The 20,878-nt window shown below is 43.7% G+C and overlaps 2 protein-coding genes across 2 annotated transcripts in view; one reads left to right on the top strand and one right to left on the bottom strand.

Annotated features, from left to right (window-relative positions):
• LOC109477379 (protein Wnt-5b-like) overlaps nucleotides 1–20,878 on the top strand; it is a 92,035-nt gene that overhangs the window by 25,645 nt on the left and 45,512 nt on the right. The window lies entirely within an intron of this gene.
• On the bottom strand, nucleotides 3,155–10,774 carry LOC109477378 (F-box/LRR-repeat protein 14-like). Its single transcript, XM_019778614.1, has 3 exons — nucleotides 9,970–10,774; nucleotides 6,460–6,625; nucleotides 3,155–4,518 (listed from the first exon to the last, which is right to left on the bottom strand). The coding sequence occupies exons 1-3, from the start codon at nucleotides 10,677–10,679 to the stop codon at nucleotides 4,198–4,200; spliced, it is 1,197 nt and encodes a 398-aa protein (XP_019634173.1). The 5' UTR covers nucleotides 10,680–10,774; the 3' UTR covers nucleotides 3,155–4,197.

Genomic DNA, 20,878 nt, shown 5'->3' with positions numbered 1-20,878 from the left:
ATCTCAGAACCAGAACATTCACCGAATGGCTCGCATTGCTGCCAAACGCAGACACCGTGCAGGATTATAAAATGTAACGCTAGTCCTTCTGCCCTCACTCTACCTTTAGCCTCCTGGCAGGCCTCCGGGCGGGTGTAAGTTTTGATACTGCGGTTTCGTAGGATTTTTAACACGTTCTTTTGCCGGCCATCCTTCAGCCAGACGCCCAGAGAAGGTCGACAGGTACAAACCTTCTCTCTGCGGCTAGCTGAAGGATGGCCGGCAAAAGAACGTGTTAAACTCTACAAAACGCAGTATCAAAACTGCCACCCTCTCGGAGGCCTGCACAGGAGGCTACATTATCAGATCGAGAGTGGTAGCATTTTTGGGACTGGCTGATTCAGAGGTTTCGGTTTTTTGGCGTGTTTTATGCGTTTTATCTTGAACTGGTATCGTTTTTACGCAAGGCAAATGGTAACTCCCTGGCAAATGGATATCGTCTGGTCGTTTTTACAGCCACCAAAATATCTGCTTGGAGATTAGATATTACAGAACATCGACGATTGGTCTGTTTTTGCGAGCTTATGTCAACAAAAATTTCCGTAACTGTACCTGCTCGCTCGGTCATTCCACTGGCATTACAAACTTTATTCCGCAATGACATGATATTTATATTGAGTCTTATTTATTGACTACTATTTTCATAGAGTTCCAGAAGCTTAGGCTTTGGCTTTCTAGTATCTTTGACGTGTTTTAGGAGTTTTTAAAGGCTTTCTTTTTTGTACTGGTGTCTTCTGTAATGTGATTGGCACTACCAATTTGATACTAGACTAGTAGTACTGTTTTGCTAATTTGATACTGTCTTACAGACACCATAAGATCTGCTTGGAGGTTACACCAAAGGAAAGTTTGCATGGCCTTGCTCGAAGATATTCAAAGACAACAGAATCGAAAAACAACAAAAGGACAGACAGTTTTCAAGGAATGTTCCAAAACCAAACAAATCGGAGTCACTCATCTCTGCGGGGGGTGAGAAAATCTTCTTAAAAATGAAAAAGATGCCGACTCGGCAGGTAGGAGGAATGTGGTAATAGTCTTACACAGTCGTGCCGCAGGAACAACAGGAACAACAAAGGCGGCCTAATTTGGTGGCACCTTTCTTATTCAGATGTGCCAATGTGAAGGTGTTAGTTAACGGGTGGGATGTTAATTGGGAACCGTGAGAAGCCGTCAAAAGTATTCATGAGGGATAAGACTCGATTCGCTATTGAGAAAGGAGAGCAAATTACCTCGATCTTAGGACACAAAGGATTACATTAGGAAATACACCTAACTGTCACTTCATTATGGCAATGTAATTACGTTTTCTTAGTATGCACTTAGACAGCTGGTACTAGTACTTTGCGGAGCAACTAGCATTGATGAATTTCTTTCTATCTTCCAACATTGATTCAGATCATGAACGTTCAATCAACATTTGGCATAAGAAGGTTGAAATTGCATGCGGGTACGTGGTTGGTAGTTGGATAGTCCATCTCCCTTCTTCCCCCATGGACAGACGAATCTCGAAACCAAGTCGGAATGAATGGATTGGTGAATAAATAGTCGTCGACGTGAGCCTAACGAGGCCGGTACCCAGGCTAGCCCCTAAAAAAATTGAAAAGGCATCGCCTGACGCTTCGTGTTTTGTTTTTGTTTGTTTGTTTGTTGTTTTGTTGTTGTTGTTATTTTTACAAAATTAAAAGCGGGACGGGCAAGTGATATTACCGTAGCCTGGGTGTCATTCTCCATAGTTATACATGTATAGCTTCTGTCAGGCTATGGGAAGCGGCTGGAAAGAGTACAAATTTTCCAAATAGACAGATGACATGCCACGGGAGTTGGTCCGCTAGTACCAAAGCCTCGGAGTGCAGGCCATTCAGGTGTGCAACCAAACTTATTACCAGACCATGTGTGCAACCACTCACCATAAAAGAACCAAGCATGTGTATATTATAGGTGAGTATAATAATCGCAAGAAGGGCCAATATATCATAGAACCAAAGGAAACATAATATGTAAACCACGCTTAATGCCCAGGGGCCCCTCATGGCGAGAAATAATGGTGGGAACGGACTTGGCACAATAGACGCGAACGAACGACATCGGTAGCGAGTATACCAGGGGAATAACTCTACCGGGACCGAGCAACAAATCATAGTTTCCCAGTCAGGAGGGTTTCCAGTATAGCTGACCTGGAAGTTTCAATCAAGGAAAATAGTATATGTTATGAGATAGGGTTGATTGAACTTCCTGCATTAAACGAATAACTAGAGAATTGACTTTGAAAATCCAGTTTTGTCGCCCTGAAAATAATGCAGCGATACAGCGTCTACCTGGATACAGTTAACATCGGGGAGGTTTCATTGACTATGGCCGTATGGGTGCTATGTACGTGTACATTGTAATTCGATTGGGATTAACAACGACTCCCACTCTTTATCATTTAGTGAATGGGTATCAATTTTCCATTTACGACTGTGTTTCCGCTGTGTGGACACAATGATGACGTACATTTCACTTGCGATGCTGTACAATAGTCAGATTAATGTTATACATATTTACCGCCTAGGACCCCACAAGGCTGCAAAACGGTCGGTCCCTTAATACTCCTGGGCGCTATTCCACCCTGCAGGGCTCATTATCATTCATGACCCGTCCCTCGGGAGTTCAGTCCCAAAACCACGTCGTACTTGACCCTGGGTCGTTCCAGCGCCACCTCTGACCCGAACTGTCTTATTTGTGCCCGCCCCTGTCTGGAGGGGATTCTATGCCTGGCTTTCAAACCTCCAAAATCTGTTCAAAACACATTCCTATTTCTAACTGTAATTCCCTTTGGCAGTGCCTTGCACCAACCATGGCAAAGCATAACACATTGCTAATTTGCATTGAACATAGAGTTCTTAATTTACCATCATCCCCACTTAGGTTAGGTGTGAATTGTCATGCTTCAAGTCTTTTGTATCCACTGGTCAACTGTTTACTGAAATTCGCCCAAACAGGTGACGTTGCTGGGAAACTGAAACAAGCAAACCTAGGAAATACCAGTACCTAGGTGCAAATAATATGCAGGTTTCTACATTACGTATCACAATGAACGGTTACCTAGTACAAAATCATGAGACACACGTCATTCTGTATTTTCCTGGCTTTCCAGGGTGAGATATTTAATTGTCATGTTCAACTGTACATCTGGGTTCTGTCTAAACCTGAGTTCGTTACACGATAGTCTCTTTTTTATTCATTAGCTCTCAATTTACATACATAGTCATATCCACAAGTCTGTGTATTCTCCATGCCTCCTACCACTCCAAAACCAACCTGACAGCTACATTGCTGAGTCATACAGTTCAAAACACCAGCTGTCGTATCTTCAATTCTGTACTTGTAATACAAGTAGACAGCAAACCAGGATCAATACATTCTTTCCACCAGGCAGACAGGTCACTGAGTTGTGTTTGCACAATTCCAAGGCAACTGACACGGGCAGAATATTTTCCTTCTGTCCCAATCTTTAAGTACATTAGGCCGGGTTAAGACTGTGTACAAGCCCTGAATAATAATCAGTGTTTCCAAGCCACTTTGTTGGCACTCTAACAATAGTTATTGCTTTGTAGTTTTTCTGTGTGCTTGTCCCTCTAGCCTAAATGATGACTGCCATACCTTGTTGTTGTACCTACTGTCTACCCTAGTCTGTATAAAGACATAGACTCTGTATGGCTGGGGTGTCTGCATTCCTACCTACAGTTGTATAGGCTGGTACCTGTTTGCAAACATACCAAACCTGGAGAGGGGGGGTCAGTCCTGTGTTGTTTACTGGGACCTTACTGAGCTGGGTCAGTCTATTTGTCCTGCCTACCATGATCTCAACCAAAGCACTGATGTTTGTTACACATTTTCCTCCCTGATTGTGACCTTTGGTCAAATGCACTGCAGTTTCCTAGTAGGTGTTTGTTGGGAACTACAATGTTAGTGAAACGCATGTTCCATTTTTAGTGACCTATGACATCTCCTGACCCTTGACCCTGTAGCTTGACCCTGCTCCTACTTTCCAAGCAACTTGCAACCATGACGGTATTGTGACCTATCAGCCTAAGAGAGAGACTCTTGGCTCTGGTTGAGTTAGGATTACAGCCTGTACTGTGATGTTTATGATAGAAATCTCTGCTGTTTGACCCTTCATCTAGAGCTTGACCTGTGCCAGAGGCCGAGGTTCAGGACACTTAACCTGGGGAGCTGCATGATCCTCTCCAGACCAGCAGTGGTGATCTTGGTGCAGCCGTACAAGTCTATGTTAGTGAGCTGTGTCAGGTTATCGGCTATGAGTCCCAGGCCCTTGTCCGTTATCTTGTAACACTGCCCAATGTCCAGGGTTGTCAGTTCGTGCATGGACCGTACCATCCTGTTCAACCCCTCGTCGCTGATGTTGCAGGACCCCAGGCTGAGGCTCTTCAGGTGGAACAGTCCGTGGGCAATGTGGCCCAGAGCTGAGTCACCAACCTGCAGAACAGAACAAGACAAGGATATTTAATAAAGCTACCCCAAACATTTATAGGGTAATTGTTAATCTGAACTGTTTCTATTACCTAAAAGAACATAAAGATGAAAAGAATGGAAAATCTATAAAATGGGAGGTATTTTTGTCATGTACTCTTGTCAATAAAATCTAAAAATCTAAATTATCACATTTACTACAAATTGACTAAAAAATAATTCGTTCTCTAGTTCTGTCCCAGGTAATATTTCACCAGCCATTTGTCACTAAAAGCAGACTTTGCCTGGCCCCTTTTCTGGAACACTCTACAAATAACAGCTATCTTCCTGCACCAGATGGTGGTGAGGCCTACTCTACATGTGCCGCCAACCAGCAGTGATAGAAAAACATCTCTCCTGCAGCCCTCCTTCAGATCATGTGCATTAATCACCTTACTGCTCAAGTGCTGCACTTCATCATACACCTGTCATCTTCCCCCTTTTGTGCTACATCACGGCAGTAATGGCTTTTTACTTCACCCACACCTGCCAGCTATGAAGGGCTCTTCAATTTCTCTACAAATGGTCTCTAGACCTTCACTGTCTTCTCTCTCCAAGGAAATTTTCAGGTGTGTCACATTTCTCACAACGTGAGCTCACGCTCAAGTCGATACATTACTAGTAATACTACTGCATAAATGGCAACCTTGTGTGCTTCAGGTAGGTAAACGGGCGAGGGGTGAACCAAATTACTCAAGAAGAGTCCATCAGAGCACACTTGGGTAGTTGGGGAGTATGCCTGGATTACTTTCACGTGAAGAAGCCGCACCATTTGAGCTAACTGCACGCCAATATTCCATCCTTGACCCATCACCCTAGGCAATACTGACCATGACCCCGAAATGTGTGCATTCTAGAAGTACCTGCCCTGGGCATGTTTCATACATGTGCATGAACAAGTGATGGAAACAGTCAATAGCTGCACAATCTGTTTTTCTCAAGAACCATTTCAAAACCTGGACTACATGTACCTCATGGGACAGCTGAAAATCTACATTGCACTTTACTTTACAAAGTACGAACTAATAAAAACTCTATCCTAACGATTTACAATTAATTTAACAGCCATTATTTTTTTTCCAACACAAAAAACATGGATGCAAAAACAAGAACATTACCAGGTCACGTGGAAAACAGGTGCATGTATTGCGCATTGAGATCTTACTTAATTTTTTTCAGCAGAAACAATGGGTTGCTTTTTCCATGGAGGCATAAAAGTGTGAGTTATTCCTAGATTGGGTCAAGTGGAAAATAGATGTGTACAGGTTGACATGTTGGTAAGTTGTACCAGCTGGTGTTCAGTAGTGGGTGTGTAATCCTTCACACTGTGACATGTGGCACACATAAAGCTCGCACGGATAACCCCCCTCTTCCGGACATCACTTCTCTAACCTTGCTCACACCTGCTGGACTATGTAGGACTATCATATGGAACTGGTAGGGTACTGCTAGGAGCTACGGACAGGACCTGGCTTTGGTAAACACCTCAAGTTGTTGAGAGAGAGAAAGAGAGATTTTTCCAGTTTCTACTACTAATTCTAGTTAGCTTGTAGAAGGACTACTTGGCAAAACTTTGTAGTGTAGCCTGGGTACCATCCTGAAATAGTTACTGTGGGTAGCGACTATGAAAGCACGGATGGTCTGGGGCAAGCTCCTTCAGGAAATTTTGAAATCTTGACCCTCTGAAACCCTATTTCCAGTATTTTGAGGGGCAAATTTTGCTGGTAGACTAGAGCTTAGTTTACTGACATTTTTGTGTGTCAAAAATGGTGGGCTGGGCAAAAGTTTTGCCCATTATCAGCGACAAAAAAACTTCAAAATGACAGGCAGATGCTGGCTAGAACACTGATACATCGTACTGAAGTTGATACAGAAGACACACTGGGAAATCCCGTCTGTCAAGCCTACCTTATCACAGAATGAGACATCGAGGTGGGAGACTGTGGCGCTCCCGTCCGCCAGATGTGCGATCCCGATGTCGGAGATGTTGTCACAGCTGCGCAGGTTCAGCTCCTTAAGGCTGCTCATCTTGGCAAGGTACATCATGCCTCCGTCTGAGATCCCGCAACAGAAACTGTGCAGACAAAATCAAAGAATCCCATTTAAAACCTGGAACAGTTTATGAAGATATGCACTGATATGCACTTTACACTAAAATTTTCTCACATACAAAATGTTTCATGCCAAAATACTGAACAGAAACTGTGGAGACAAAATTGAAAAATCTGATTTAAAACCTGGAACAGTTTAGGCATAAATTAAGATATGCACTGATATGCAATGCACTTTACACTACAATTTTCTCACATACAAAATGTTTCATGCCAAAAGTACTGAACAGAAACTGTGGAGACAAAATTGAAAAATCCCATTTAAAACCTGGAACAGTTTAGGTATAAATTAGATATGCATCATAATATGTAATGCACTTTACACTACAACAATTCTCTTACATACAAAATGTCTTATGCTGAGAGTACTGCACTTTCTGGAGGAATCTTAGAACTAGTTTGTTTAAAGTAGAAAGCCTCTCAGCCTAGACCCAGAGTCTCAACTGTCGTGGTGTTGGAGACATTTTTATCAGCAGTTGTTGCTACTAAAGTCATACTGGTTCCCATGTATGGGGTAAAACATTTCCTATTAAATGTCCGATAATAAAAGTCGTGGAGTTAGCCAGATTATTCACCCAGCTAGCACCAAATATAATTTACCACGAGACTAACTTTTCTGTGTAACTGTCACTGTTGGCAAGTTCCTGCAGGGTGTGTTTTGCCAGCGGACAAATGGTGTTTATATGACTGAGGAGTAACCAGGGAGAGAGCGAGCAGATTTGCCTGCCTGCTGCTGACCTTGCCCCAGTTGGCAGGTCCAAGGGGGAGGGCAGCCGGTGTACAGTTACACTAGGCTGGCATTGGGGCACCTAAAAAGGCATATTTCATATCACATTCCCTAAAAGTACACCGGATAACTATGATTTTTGAAGCTAGCATTTGATGTCAGACACACATAACTAGTAGTGGGTAGGTAGCAGGAGCTTGTATGTGACAAATACTGTCCAATAATCAATGACGTGAAGTTACGACTACCAGGGTTAAGCCTAGGTATGGAGCAGGTCAAATGTATCCACCTAAATGTGTGTGTGTGTGGTATCAGTATCCAGGGTTTAACTGCCTTATGCCGGCTTCACATCAGGGTTCCGCAGAGTGATATTTCAGTTACGTTACCTACCGCATCTTTCTATCTCAATCGGTCGAACAGACAGGACTTATTTTGGTGCCACAACATCTACTTGGAGTAGAGATCTTGGGATCAAAGGTCACGCACACAAATGCATCCTGTCCTTTCTATCCCTATCTCCAGTCCAGGCAAACTTAAGTAAATCAACTACCAAAAGATAAGATATTCCTGGTAAACCTGGCATGTTTAGTATCTACCCCTGGTTACTCTAGGTTGGTATCTGGTGCGCTTTATTTGTGTATGGTCTTATCGCTGGCACTTGTATACAAAACTGCTGGGTTTGGCCCATACCAGTATTGTGATTTCCTTCGGCACAGAATGAGTCACTGCCTAGTTACCATAGAACTGTGGTGTCAACTGAGGAAAAACACTTACTGTAGTGCAGTGCTACACATCTGATCTTGACAGGCTTTCTTTTTCTCTTATAATTTATAAATATGGATGCCTTCCTCCTTACTCGTTACTGTACAACAAAAGGGGGTCCACACCTGCATAGGGAAAATGGCTTGTGGCCAAGAGCAAAAAATTCTTTATCAAGTCTGTCCAAGACTTCGTTCTTACTACAAAATAAAATTCAATCTCTCCTCTTCATCTACAGTACAAGCTAGGTATATTTTCAAGAAATCAGCAGTTTTCTATTTGTGGAAAGTAGTACCAGCCATGATACCATCAACCTGCACTGCTATTTTGCCATTTGTAAAACTTTGGAATCAGCATAACTTTCAGTTGAACAGCTAAATCAAGATGACATCCTGCGTACCTACTCTGTTACCTGCAAGTATGTTCTGACTGGTCCATGAGGCTCATAGAACTTTGTCATTAGTTTCTCTGCTACAATTTGGGTAAAGACTACAAGGATTCTCTGGAAACCTGTGGTCATCAACATGTAGCAAGTTGGGCACTAACCACTTCAATACAGTTTACTTCTGTTTGTCAGCAGCACTCCTTTTAAAGTTGACTACTCTTCCAATGGCCTGGCATGTTTTCAAGATCCTAATTCAAAAGGTGTATCTTTACATACACTATTCCTTTCCTAGGACAAGATGTTTAGATGGCAGACAGCATAACATACAAATATAGAATATAACATGGTGTCACACTTGGTACCAGCCCAAACCGTGGGAGCATGAACTGGGACCATGTTGTATTCTATATGTGTACTATATTTCCAGAATCTGAATAACATCTTGAACTCCGTCGTCGGAGTCTCCTGTCGATTAATGACCAGTTTGGAGGTAGCTAATGAACAGACATGCTGTTTCAATGTGTACCCATGGCCAGATTATGGTCTAAAAATTAGTGCCAACTGCTGGGATTCCTACAAATTAGGCTCAGGTTTCTGACTTGCTCCTTGGGCACAACAACTAAAATCTGGACTGTCTTGAATGTTGGTCTCCACAGTATTCACTATGACATACCAACAAAACTATTTAACTCTATACTAGTACTAGTAATATAGAGTAGACTATGAGTGCTAAGGACTGTTTGCTACTAAGTAAGTGCATTGTTTTGCTGCATGAATAAAATTTGAAGTGGGATGTTTAATAACTCTTTTTGTTATTACTAATATTACCCCTTTCATGACAACCTTTGGTCTATATGTGAATTTCATTGAAGTTTAACTCCTGATAGGGTTATATGGGGGTAATTAGAAGGAACTTCTGAAAAAAATTACTGGTCAATATCCTTCTCCACAGAAAAATTATGTGTTTGAAACTTTCAGCACACAGAAAAAAAAAAGGATTGCAAAATTGTAAACCTTATATACTAATCAGACCCTCCATCGAGTGCTAATGTACCTCCCCTGGTGTCATTGGATCTCCCCCGCGTGTAAAACATCCAACTACACTGCATAAATTTATCTGTTTGGTTCACTCTACTACCAGTAAAATACAGCACGTCAGAAAAACCTGAACAGATCTTTCGGCTGTATTTGAGTGACAGAGTGAGTCAGGGGTCGTTGTCTCCTAATCCCTGTCGTATTCATTGTGTTTGAAGCTTGTTTGTGACTATGCCCCCAACCCCCACACTGTACCCATACAAATGCCGACTAGTTGGACTGGTCTGTCAGGCTCGCATGTATGGAGGCGGGCACGGCGCATGGCAGCGCGCCAGGGCAGTTTCACAAACCGAGAACTAGACCAAACCCCGCCGTTCAAACCCCGCGAGTCGTCTCCTTACCTCAGGTTCAGACATTTCAATCTCTGCAGACCCTTTGAGACATGCTTGAGTGCCAAGTCCGTGAGTTTTTGACAGTCTTGCAGGCACAAATGTTCCAAGTGCAGACACCCCTCCGCCGCGTTCTTGCTCATGCCTGACAAATGTCCGATGCCAACGTCTGAGATGTGTCTACAACTTCTCAGGTTGAGATACCTGAGTTTCAGCAGTCCCCAGGCACACAGTAACAATCCAGTGTTAGTGATATTACAACAACCCCCCAAGTCTAACCGCTCCAGGTTTTTGAGGTACTGAGCAATGCGTCCTAGACTGGAATCGGTGATCTGTTTACACAAACTCAGGTTGAGTTCCGTCAGGCTCGGCACGTCCTGGGTGAACGCGTGGCTCAGTCCGATGTCTGTGAGGTTGTAGCACCCGCTCAAGTTCAGCGACACGATGTTGGACATACCTTGAACCACGTAGCTCAGGCTCCTACGAAGGGACAGTATTTGAACCTTACGGATTCCGCGGGAGACGAGGCTCGGGAACAAAGACGGGTTGGCCCGACGGAGATGTAACCTCGCCTCGACGCCTCTCCACACAGACCTGGAGTACGCGGCGTCCCGCCATCTCCTACACACCTGCGCCGCTCTACCTCTGTCCCGGACGTCTAGGTGGCTGAAGATCATCGCTAAGATCTCGGGAAAGAGACATGAAATGGTGATTTCATCCATTTCGGGGTGGGAATCGAACCCCACACCGCCGGGTTCCTCTCCACAGCCGCACGGTTTCCTGCCACTAACCCCGCAGCTCACCCCTGTCACGTGACGCGCTAATCCCGTATCGCATTTCCCGCGAGATGCGCGCTGATTGGCTGGGAGCGTAATCTGACCTGGGCGCCCCGCCGATATCTGATGTGCATATTGACAGCTCCAAGCTTTACCGAGCCGACACGCTGGGTATACCGTCAAAAGAAACCACTTTTTATGGCGCTTCACCTGTAGATTTTACTTTACAGAGTGTTCAAACAAGTCAACATGGTCCGCCAGATAGTCGTGCATTACGAGAACACTCTAACATCGCCGGAATATAAGAATTCCTGAGGTTTTCTGTGTTTTGAGTTGGGACGGTTCGTGAATCAGGACGTGCCTTGACAGTCTCCTTGGCAGATTTGGACTGTTTGAGTTAGGGACAGTTCATTCACAGTCCTTAGCGGTGGTTTGACTTTGGACTTATGCTAGAAAATATTGCACACCTGACAAAAGTTGTGGGCATTTCATAAGTATGCCATATGAGATCATATGAATTCGAAGAAGGATTGTTCATAAAATGATGATGTTCATAAAAGACAAAGAACACACACACACGCGCGCACACACAATATTTTATTTACATATTCTTTTTTCCAATGTAATATCCGCGGTTGTCATCCCTACCCTCCAAATTACTTCAAAATGGAGGATTTTGCCCGAGGGAGAGGGGCATGGCGTTCCGAATATTTATAATTTTTTTCTATATCTAGCAATGCAAGCAAAGTTCTGGGCCATGGGCTGTACACAATTATTATCATAACTGCCATGAAAGAAAATCATTAACAAAGTACTAGTATGCATGCGAAAATGGCAATTTGATTTGAAAATGCTCGAAGGTATTGGTAAGCTTAAAGATCTTTGTGAAATTATTGGCGGGAATTCCTATATGAAAGGAATGGCATACAGCAAAATGTCTGGAAGTGTGTAAGCTAAGGGTAGACAAATTACAATTTGCGCAAAGTTGTTTTCTGTTTCAATCCTGTAGTTGTCTGCCGCATACTAGTAGTTCAGCTATTTCTAACTTCCAAGTCATTTCCCTGGCCCTTATTTACGACGTAACCACCAGAGTATTGGGTTGGAACACTGTATCTTGGTTTGACAGATTTACAAGTTTGACTATCGGAATGTTCCACTGCACAGGTGTGAAGCGTCGACAGACCGGAAACGGAAACGATCCCACAATGCCCCGGGCCATTTTGACACACTGAAATAAACACTTTCCTTTACGATCAATTATTTGGAATGACCAATGAGGTTTCGGGTTAGTTGATGTAAATCTATACCCCTGATAACACCCTTCTCCCTGCTTGAATTGAAGACAATGGATCCTCCCCGGATTGGTTTTCTTGTAAATGATCAATAATTGGAAGTACAGTGATACTAGTAATTGATCATACTTCATCTAACCACGCATCCTCAGTACGTGTCCTCACTTGCATGTACAATATGTATGACCCCCCCCCCCCAGTCTTCTTTTAGCGATCAATTTTAACTTAAAATGGTGATATACGCGTACTCTACCCACATCCTCCCCGGTAGAGGATATACGATCCTCCCCCGCCTGGCTGTCACACTGCACACCAGCTGCACACGGACAAAGCCTCCCGGCCCACGCGGAATGCATCAGCCGCTGGGCAGACAGAGAAGGAGAGGAGAGATACCAAACTACATCGACCCCGTCCCGATACTTGGTAGCCTCCCTCGCAGACGTCTTGGAGTGCTTGGTGCATTTACATAGCCTCTACCAGGCTTTGGGAGTAGAAAGCCACCAAATAGAGAGATAGCTCCAGCAGACCAACTCCCCTGGCCAGCTCTCTCTCTCTCTTTGGCCTCTTTTTCTTCTACTCTTTACAGCCACCCCCCGAAGCCTGGTAGAGGTAAGCATTTATAGAGAACCTTAGCCAGTGGAAAAAACGCATTTCAGAACTCCCTTCCCCAAAAAAATGATCGACTCTACCGCTCCAAGAAGTCTGGGAATGAGGCTATTGCCATTTCGGTAGTATTGCTTCTTCTCTTGATCTTCAAGGAGAAATTCCCCCACGGGATCCCCGTACAAACACAGGTATTGTGAGCGCCCGCCCACACCTGGAGCACCGGGCAGCAACGGGACGTTCTCCCGGGCTTCTTCAGCCGCGAGGTGAAGATGCCAAGTTGCCAAGTGATGATGTGAAAATATTCTGGACGCGGGAGAACAGGGAATATGGGCTGTCGTTACATACTGATATACAAGTGAACCGTTGTTGTTGGACTGAGGTCTGGTGCATTTATGGCTTTTTCATTGACTAGTCGACTAGGGTAGTGCTGGAAAAAAGCATGCAACAGAACCTGTTGTTGGTCAGTTGTCTAATATACTAACGGATGTATTTCCAACTTTTCGAAGAAGCCCAAAGACGGACTTTGCTTGGAACAAAAAAAATATCGAAGTAAGATCGCGCTTCGTGATGAGTAGTTACAGTGCAATTGAAATAGTACAAACATGATAAGTGGAAAGACATACGTTTTTTTCTTCGAATGGGCTCCTCTCTGTATTGGAATGCTTAGTCATATGTATATACATATACAAACTTAGCCTTAGGGTATGCAACCCATTGGTCATTTTACTAAGCCCCATCGCCGTAAACGTCACTCGCTATTATTTCAAATTTAGTCAGGTCTGAATAATTTACTCTGGCTTGTTATCTGACCAGAGTATTTAGGTGAAAGGAAATCGGTCAAAAATAATTGCAACCCCCAGTCATACGACACGATTCGGGGGGAAATTAGTCAAGACTTCACCGTCACACATTCAGAACCTTCCCCTAACCTAATGTTAGCTGAAGTTCGCCGTCTGACTGGTTGAGGCCACGCCTATCTACCTTTCTATACGAGTCGAATTGAATTTGAGTGAAATTTGAGCTCGAAAGATCAGAACTCAAAGGTCCACTTCTTATCTAAAGGCCCAAGATTTTTCTTAAGAAGTTGGACTGATTTGTATCACCAGCGGGGCTTGAATCCTAGAAAAAACTGCTCGCTTTGTCATTGAATAAAACGTTATCTCTGATTTTGCCTTTGAAAAACGCAGGAAATTCCATTTCACAGGTTCAAATTTCAAAATTTTCAGGGGGAGCATGCCAAATCAGGAACCACGGGCCTTTGGCGCTTGCTCATCCCTCGGACAGTGGGAAGACCACCCCCCCCCCCCACAGCGGCAAAATCCTGGCTACTGGCATGCATATTCGGCTATGTGTGACAGGGGCTTTAGTCTTCAGATCTTGCATTCAGTCCCTGTAGCTTTCTTTGGGATTCTTCCAAGCCAGTGTGACAGGGCTGGCCTGACAAGTTCAACGCCATGCCCCTGGAGGTCCGGGGCATGTCGGGAAGTGTCAGGCGTGCAGCTGCTCAAACGTCTGACAAATAGTTAGTGACAGGTGGGCGGTGGACTAAAAATTGAGTAGGCTGGAAACACGGAGGAAAAACTAAAACAGGCTTTCGCACTACCCTCCCTCGCAGACTTCTTAGATTGTTTATTTTTTTCGGGGAGCGACGCGAGTTTCTAGTATTCCGGGGAGAGACGGTTTCGCCGCCTGAAGTCCCTACTAGGCTCGCGTCACTGCCTGAAAAAAATCAACGTCGCCGCCTAGGAAGTCTGCGAAGGAGGGTACTTTCGCACCGCTCTTGCATAGTCCCCGCAAGGAAAACCGACAGGAAAACTACAATGATAGAAAAACAACACTTCACCCACTCCTATACACACACACACACACACATACTGGTAACCAGCTAGCGTTTACTTCCATCCTTCGCCTACCTGTACCGAGACAAGAACAACAGCTTGACTTTATCCACAGCGATTTTTGTAAAGTGTATATATCATATTCGATATGACTTATTGATCAGATAGAAGCTCTTTGGGCCGCTTTTCCTTATCCTCTGCACACACTGCATTTTAATTTTTTTTCTCTCAGCAAGGACGTTTAATATCAGCGATCATAGCTCATACGACATTGTGAAACATCTCAGAATGTTAATTCGCCCTTCACGGTTCTTTTGTTCTCCGTTCAAGGGGAGAATATTATAGCGGATTGCGGATATGCCGATGATCTAACAAAGATAAACTATACCTTTATGGTCTATTTCCTGATCGCGATGATTTTGATGAATGAGACGATAAATTCTCCTGATGGTTACCATGGTGATAAGTTAGGCCTCTCATGCGCGAAGCGGGCCCAACTGCGCAGGGCTTTGTTTTAGTTTGTGATGGATGGAAGGAACGGTTGGCGGACTTCATTGGTGGTCTTAAGTAACGGTTTACGGGGGTTCTATAATCAGGCCAAGGCGGAAGAGATAAAATTTGATCGACGAATACCAGTTTCTCTGTTTTCCGACGGTTGAGAAGATATGAAATTTCGTATCATTTGCAACCCAATCTTCGAGTTATGTTAGTGTAGTGTACAAAAATAAAAACACATGAATATTCCCGTCGCTGTTATAAAATATCTCCACATGATATCGCGATGGTTTACTGAGATACATGTAGTTATGGGATATTAATACATGATTTCATAGTCACATGGAAGGGCTGGGAATTAAGAATTTGTGTGTATTGTATTGCCTCAGGGAGTTTTCAAATACTGAGATTTTACATATAGAGATGGAAACAGGAGATATGCCAGGAAATGGATGCAGTATACAGTGCTGTAAGGCTAGCGGCAACAAGTTTCATAATCATGTTCATTTTTATTTTCCCTTCCATTCCCTCAATCAAATCCAAAGGCTGATCATTTTCTTGATTTCAAGTCGCAAGTTTTGGCAGTTTGCAACTCTGGTCGGTGGCCTGCTACTTAGTCCACGATGTTTTTCTCAGCAAAAAAGTGTGTTTTAGCAGAAAAGTAACTCTATCGGCCATCACGTGTGGCTTGCAGCAAAACCGTACTTATATCAGAGCATCTCTACTAGCACTCAGGCCGTCACAGACCACTGAGGAGGCCTACACGAGTAAGTGAGTCGCAAGTAGCCGATGCTGAGTGCATCTCCCACTAAAATGATACTAGAAGCCCGGCTGTCACTTACTTGCACAAAGTGATGCTACATTTGCGTGCCCGTATACGTAGAGAAGGTGAAGAAAAATACCATGTTTATATTGCTTTTACATCTCTGTACAAAAATGTTCTCTACACTAATACTCCTTGATCAGACCAATTAGGTATGGAGATACTCACCAAGCAGAGGTTTGGGGGGTTTTTTTGCTTATTTTTTGCGCGTTTTAGGCTTTTTCATCGGGGTTTCTTTTTTTGCAGTGGAATTTTTTTGCGCCAACCCGACGTAAAGAAGAGAAAAAAAATTCCAGTGCAATGAAGAAAATCCGATAAAAAAAGCCTAAAACAGGAAAAAATAAGCCAAAACCCAAACCTCTGCTTGGAGAGTAGTATGGGGATAACCGTGAGTGGGAGTATTTTGTGTGGTCTGCTTTTGTTCATTGCCCACCTTCCATTATCCATACGGATCTTTAGGCTCAAAATCATAGTACCTAGATATTCCTTGACCTAATTGCCGTCATAAGAGGAACACTTGCCAGTTTGTTTCTGACAGTGTTACCAGCAGAACGATGGCGCCAAGACTGACAATACTCATTCAGGTTGAGGGGAAGGCATGGCGTCGCATTCACCCGTCGCCTGGCAACGCAGATAGCTTCCTTTTGACCCGTTCAGTCCGCTCCCTTGTCCCCCCGGCGCATCTTTACCACCGTTACCAATCCTCAGGCGCCACGACATGTGCGGGGAGACACATAAAACTGGGGGCACTAAAAGTTCGCTTATAGGAGATATCCCCAGGTTTTGTTCAAGTAGAGAATTCGAATGACTATAAATACCTTGTATGGAAAGAATTTTTAATAGGGGTGCAGCCTTGGGTGGAGTCACCATTTGCCTCGCCTGGGAATACTCTCCAAGCAGAGGTTTGGGTTTGGGCTTAGTTTGGCGTGTTTTTAGGCTTTTATGTCGTTTTTTTTACACTGGGATTTTTTGTTGGGTTGGCATAGAAATTTTCAGTGCAAAAAAGAAACCCGATAGAAAAGCCCTAAAACACGCCAAAATAAGCCCAAACCCAAAACCTCTGCTTAGAGAGTAGCCTGGGACACTGAATAGGGTAGTGAATTTGTAGTATGATTGTGCTCGTATTTTGGTTCCCGACAACACTACTAGTTTTTAGTCAGGTGCTTTCCGCCTCATTGATTTAAAATGTCTGTTCTTATATATTTTCCAACCCAAAAGCTTTTTTCGGCAGTGCAAAATTGTCCCCTGGATTTCATCTGGAGCACTCAGAGCGTTTGTCCTCGGGGTATTTGACCCACTGACCTGTGCCGATCATATGGAGGCATCTAAAAGCATCCTAATCCTCATTTGAATCTGCATGAATTTTGCATTGCTTGGCAGCAAAACACATTGTTAGTGGAAAACCAGAATACACAAATTCTTGACTATAGATGTTCTACTACCACTTAAATCGCACTTTTTTTCAAAAGTTTGGTTTTTGCTGTCGGTTGTCTGCACCACCCCCACCCCCGTTTTTTTTTCGTTTTTTTCTTAGTTCTCTCAGTAGAATCAGAATTTCAAGGCGGTTCAGGAAGATAAATGATAAACAAAAATGAGATCAGCCTGAAATTTACTACAGCATATCTCGTAGTTTGGAGACAGGCTTTTATAGTATTAGCCTGGTAGCCAGACCATCGCAGGCATCTGTACGGTGCCAAGGGTGCTGCCCGCCCGCTCAGCTCCATTAGAGCAAGCCGGTGGTTTTTGTCCGGTCTGTTTCAATGCATTTAATGTAGTTCGCCTACGGATGTATTGAAGGACCAAGAAGCTCCATGGAGAGACATATAGCGTACCGGGTGCTCCCAGTCTCTACATTTCGAGAATGATTATAAAGGCCGGAGGCTGGAAAGATCTAGCATGTCAGGAAAGGCTAAGTCGGCCTGTTGAGAATGGTAACCAGGCTAGCTCACTTAGCCTCTACCAGGCTTCGGGAGGCGGCTGGACCACGTGCGGCAAGCTGTTCTCTCCAGCAGACCAACTCCCCTGGCATGTTATTTCTTCTATTTGGCCGATTTCTACTCTTCCAACCCACCTCCCGAAGCCTGGTAGAGGCTAAGCTCCCTCTGCATGGCCTCACACAGCCTCACACTACCTACTGGTGTCACGTGACTCATCACGCAGCCAAATCCGGCATCCTAGGGGAGCTTTTATTAGATATCTCACAAATTATGAACATCATCAGATAGGATTTAGTCGTAATACGGTCGGAAGGTCGCGATCTTTTGTCAATTCGTGAGTTTAAACCCGATTTCAGTGTTTCTAGGTCACGGAGATATTGAGATGGATATACATACCGTCCTGATGCTGTTTTCAGATATGATCAAGATCTAGTCTGTACATAAAGATATTTTGAGTATTCCTGCAATACAGATTATGAGAAGGCAGGATAGAAATGACAGTTCTACGGTGCTATCAAAATATCATCTTTGTTTTGATAGAAATATCAGTAAATCTATTGTATACCTTTTCAAAGGTTCAGTAACAGTATACAACAGTATACAAGTAGTTCAACAACGACGATTCATAAAAATACATGTTACTTCTTCTTCTATTGTCAATTTATATTGCCATTTTCAAGTTTTATTCAAGTTGCAACATTGAAATTTAAATGCTACGTTGAAGAAAGATAAAGGGGGAAACGTAAGGCGAAAATCAAGCACTTGCATCTTTTTGGTGAATGGCCAGTGGACAGGAGTTTGGGTAAAGCAAGGCGACCTCTGGCGTACATAAAACGAAGCGCAGCAAACAACGTTATGGGGTTTTCCATATAATAAACATAATAACGTTAACGTACGATCGTACAATCGTACCGATTTTCGTTGCGGCGTAGGATATCGTTGTACTTTGCCTGACTTAAGTTTGGAACGCTCCTCAAATGACACTACCTAGAAAATACTGATGTTGTATATGTATGTGTTTGTAACTATACGACAGAGATAATCCACGTGGAATTACCGCAGTCCTGCAGATATGATGTTCGTTGTTTATCCTCCCATTCCAGAGAAATTAGAGTCCTGATCTTCACCTATGTACATGTACTGTCATTGCGGCATGTCCGCCATCCCAAACAGTGAACGGCCTGTGTAACAACGCCCTCTGTCATGTACGACATAACTGCAGAAATCCGGACTGGGTGAGAAAACACGTCGCAGACAAAGCTTGTTACGCTGGCGTTACACTTTTCGTCTGCTAAGGGCATTACCTAATCCATAGCCGTATGGCTTGTTTGCCGTCAGGCGGCTGCGGTGTAGAGTCTTTAATCCTTACGTAAACTTACGTTCTTCTCCGACTCTATTCTCAGCGCACTTCTTAACACCATTTCTTTCTCCCAGAAGATTTGCTCTATCGACTTTCACATTTAACGCGTCGGTTCCCAGCCGATTGCAGACTGTTTTAGAAGATGAAGGCGATAAATATAGTCCAGTGATAAACATTTAAAAGCCTTGTTATGTTTGCTAAAAGACTGCCGTTGGTCTTGTTTGAGATAGACTCTGTGGTGTTTTTTCTCCACCCGGAAAAACGGTTTTCTGTGTACCTGAACCCATTGTTTTTGCATCTAGCGTTGTAAGAATCGAACAAATGATGAGTGTCTGTTGTTACAAACATTTGTAACGTCTCGCAGTTGTGTGTTTTTCTACCAGCATGTTACCTGGTTTATGAGGAGACACTGTGTGAAGGGAACAAGCGACCTTTTGTGTCGCAGAACAAGCCGCTCTTTCCTAGCCACTCCGGGAGAACACTCTAATGCCTGCCCTTACTAAGCCCGCTCTTGTGCGGCACTCGACCCTGCCAGGCATTAGGGCTGGAACAGAACACTCTCTTTACTGGGGTAGGAGCTAGCTTGGTTATCTTTCTGGATTATACACTTCCCAAGCGCCAAACACTTTACGGAATTTTTGTAGATAATCATCTTACGTATATTTCATCTAAAACCTCTATCAGGACTGTGGGTCGTTTTTACAACTCAGTAAGGAATATTTTTGATGGGCTTATTTTGCCCAGTCACCCCCGCTCAGGTGTAAAAGTGTGATGCCCCATGGGTTATTGCGCCCGTGTGTTTGGTCCTGTAAACGACCAGACAAGAACACGGGAGGATTGGGACTTCTCTTCAATGAGTTCTTGTGGACGTCGGAACTGACTGTTATCACAGGTACAATGTATCCACGCAGTATCGTTTGGTAGGTGATATTTTTGTTGACATTTAATGATTCATACTTGGACGTTGATCGTTAGGTTAGAAGGACACTGTGTCTTTTCCGTAAATCTCGCATGACAATAGCAAGTCCTTTGGGCCAGAAGCATATGCGACAGAAGCCTGTATGTATCAACCACAAAGACGCAAATATCTGTCTTTCCTTGTCAGAGTCTCATAGTAGAATTAGACCTCATATCCTTGTTGATGTCCAAAACTCTTGCTTTCAAAATACCGGATAGAGTTAGCAAAAAGTCTAAAACAGAAACATTGAAAAAGCGTACAATATATTTCTAATACATTGGAAGTGTTATACGTGCAATCTGCAATAGGTATGTTTCCCTCTGCCAAACAACTGAGGCGTGAAGGTGTTTACGGTGCATGCGCGTTGGCCTAGTACCGTGCACGTCCGTCAAGTTCAGAGCTAAGCCTAGCTGTGGTCTGCAGTCGAGTGCTGAAGGCCAGGTGCCGGGGTAGAGAACAACGGCGCGCTTTCTGTACAACAGTTTACTTAGTCAACTTTTCAAGCCACTTGTTACACCCTTTGTATCAAACACTAGGGCAGAGTCACAGAACTAAGGTTTCTTTGGTCTTCGTAAACTCCACGTGTGCACATGTTCTATAGTTTACTCCAAGCAGATTTTTCGGTGGCTACAAAGACAGTATCAAATTGGTCAGGTAGTATCCATTTGCCAGACAGTTACCACCTGCTGGAGTAAAATAAAAGATACCAGTACAAAATAAAAAGCCCAGAAAGCCCGCTAAAACGCAAAGAAGCTTGCACGCCAAAAATAAGGTGGAGCCCAAACCTCTGCTTGGAGACTATGGTTTACCCAGGATATGACCGGTCAATGAACCTT

This window comes from Branchiostoma belcheri, unplaced genomic scaffold (genome assembly GCF_001625305.1).
Source record: "Branchiostoma belcheri isolate BF01 breed outbred unplaced genomic scaffold, Haploidv18h27 scaffold4, whole genome shotgun sequence".
In the NCBI taxonomy this organism is placed as follows: domain Eukaryota; kingdom Metazoa; phylum Chordata; class Leptocardii; order Amphioxiformes; family Branchiostomatidae; genus Branchiostoma; species Branchiostoma belcheri.
This window is presented reverse-complemented; position numbering and strand designations above follow the sequence as displayed.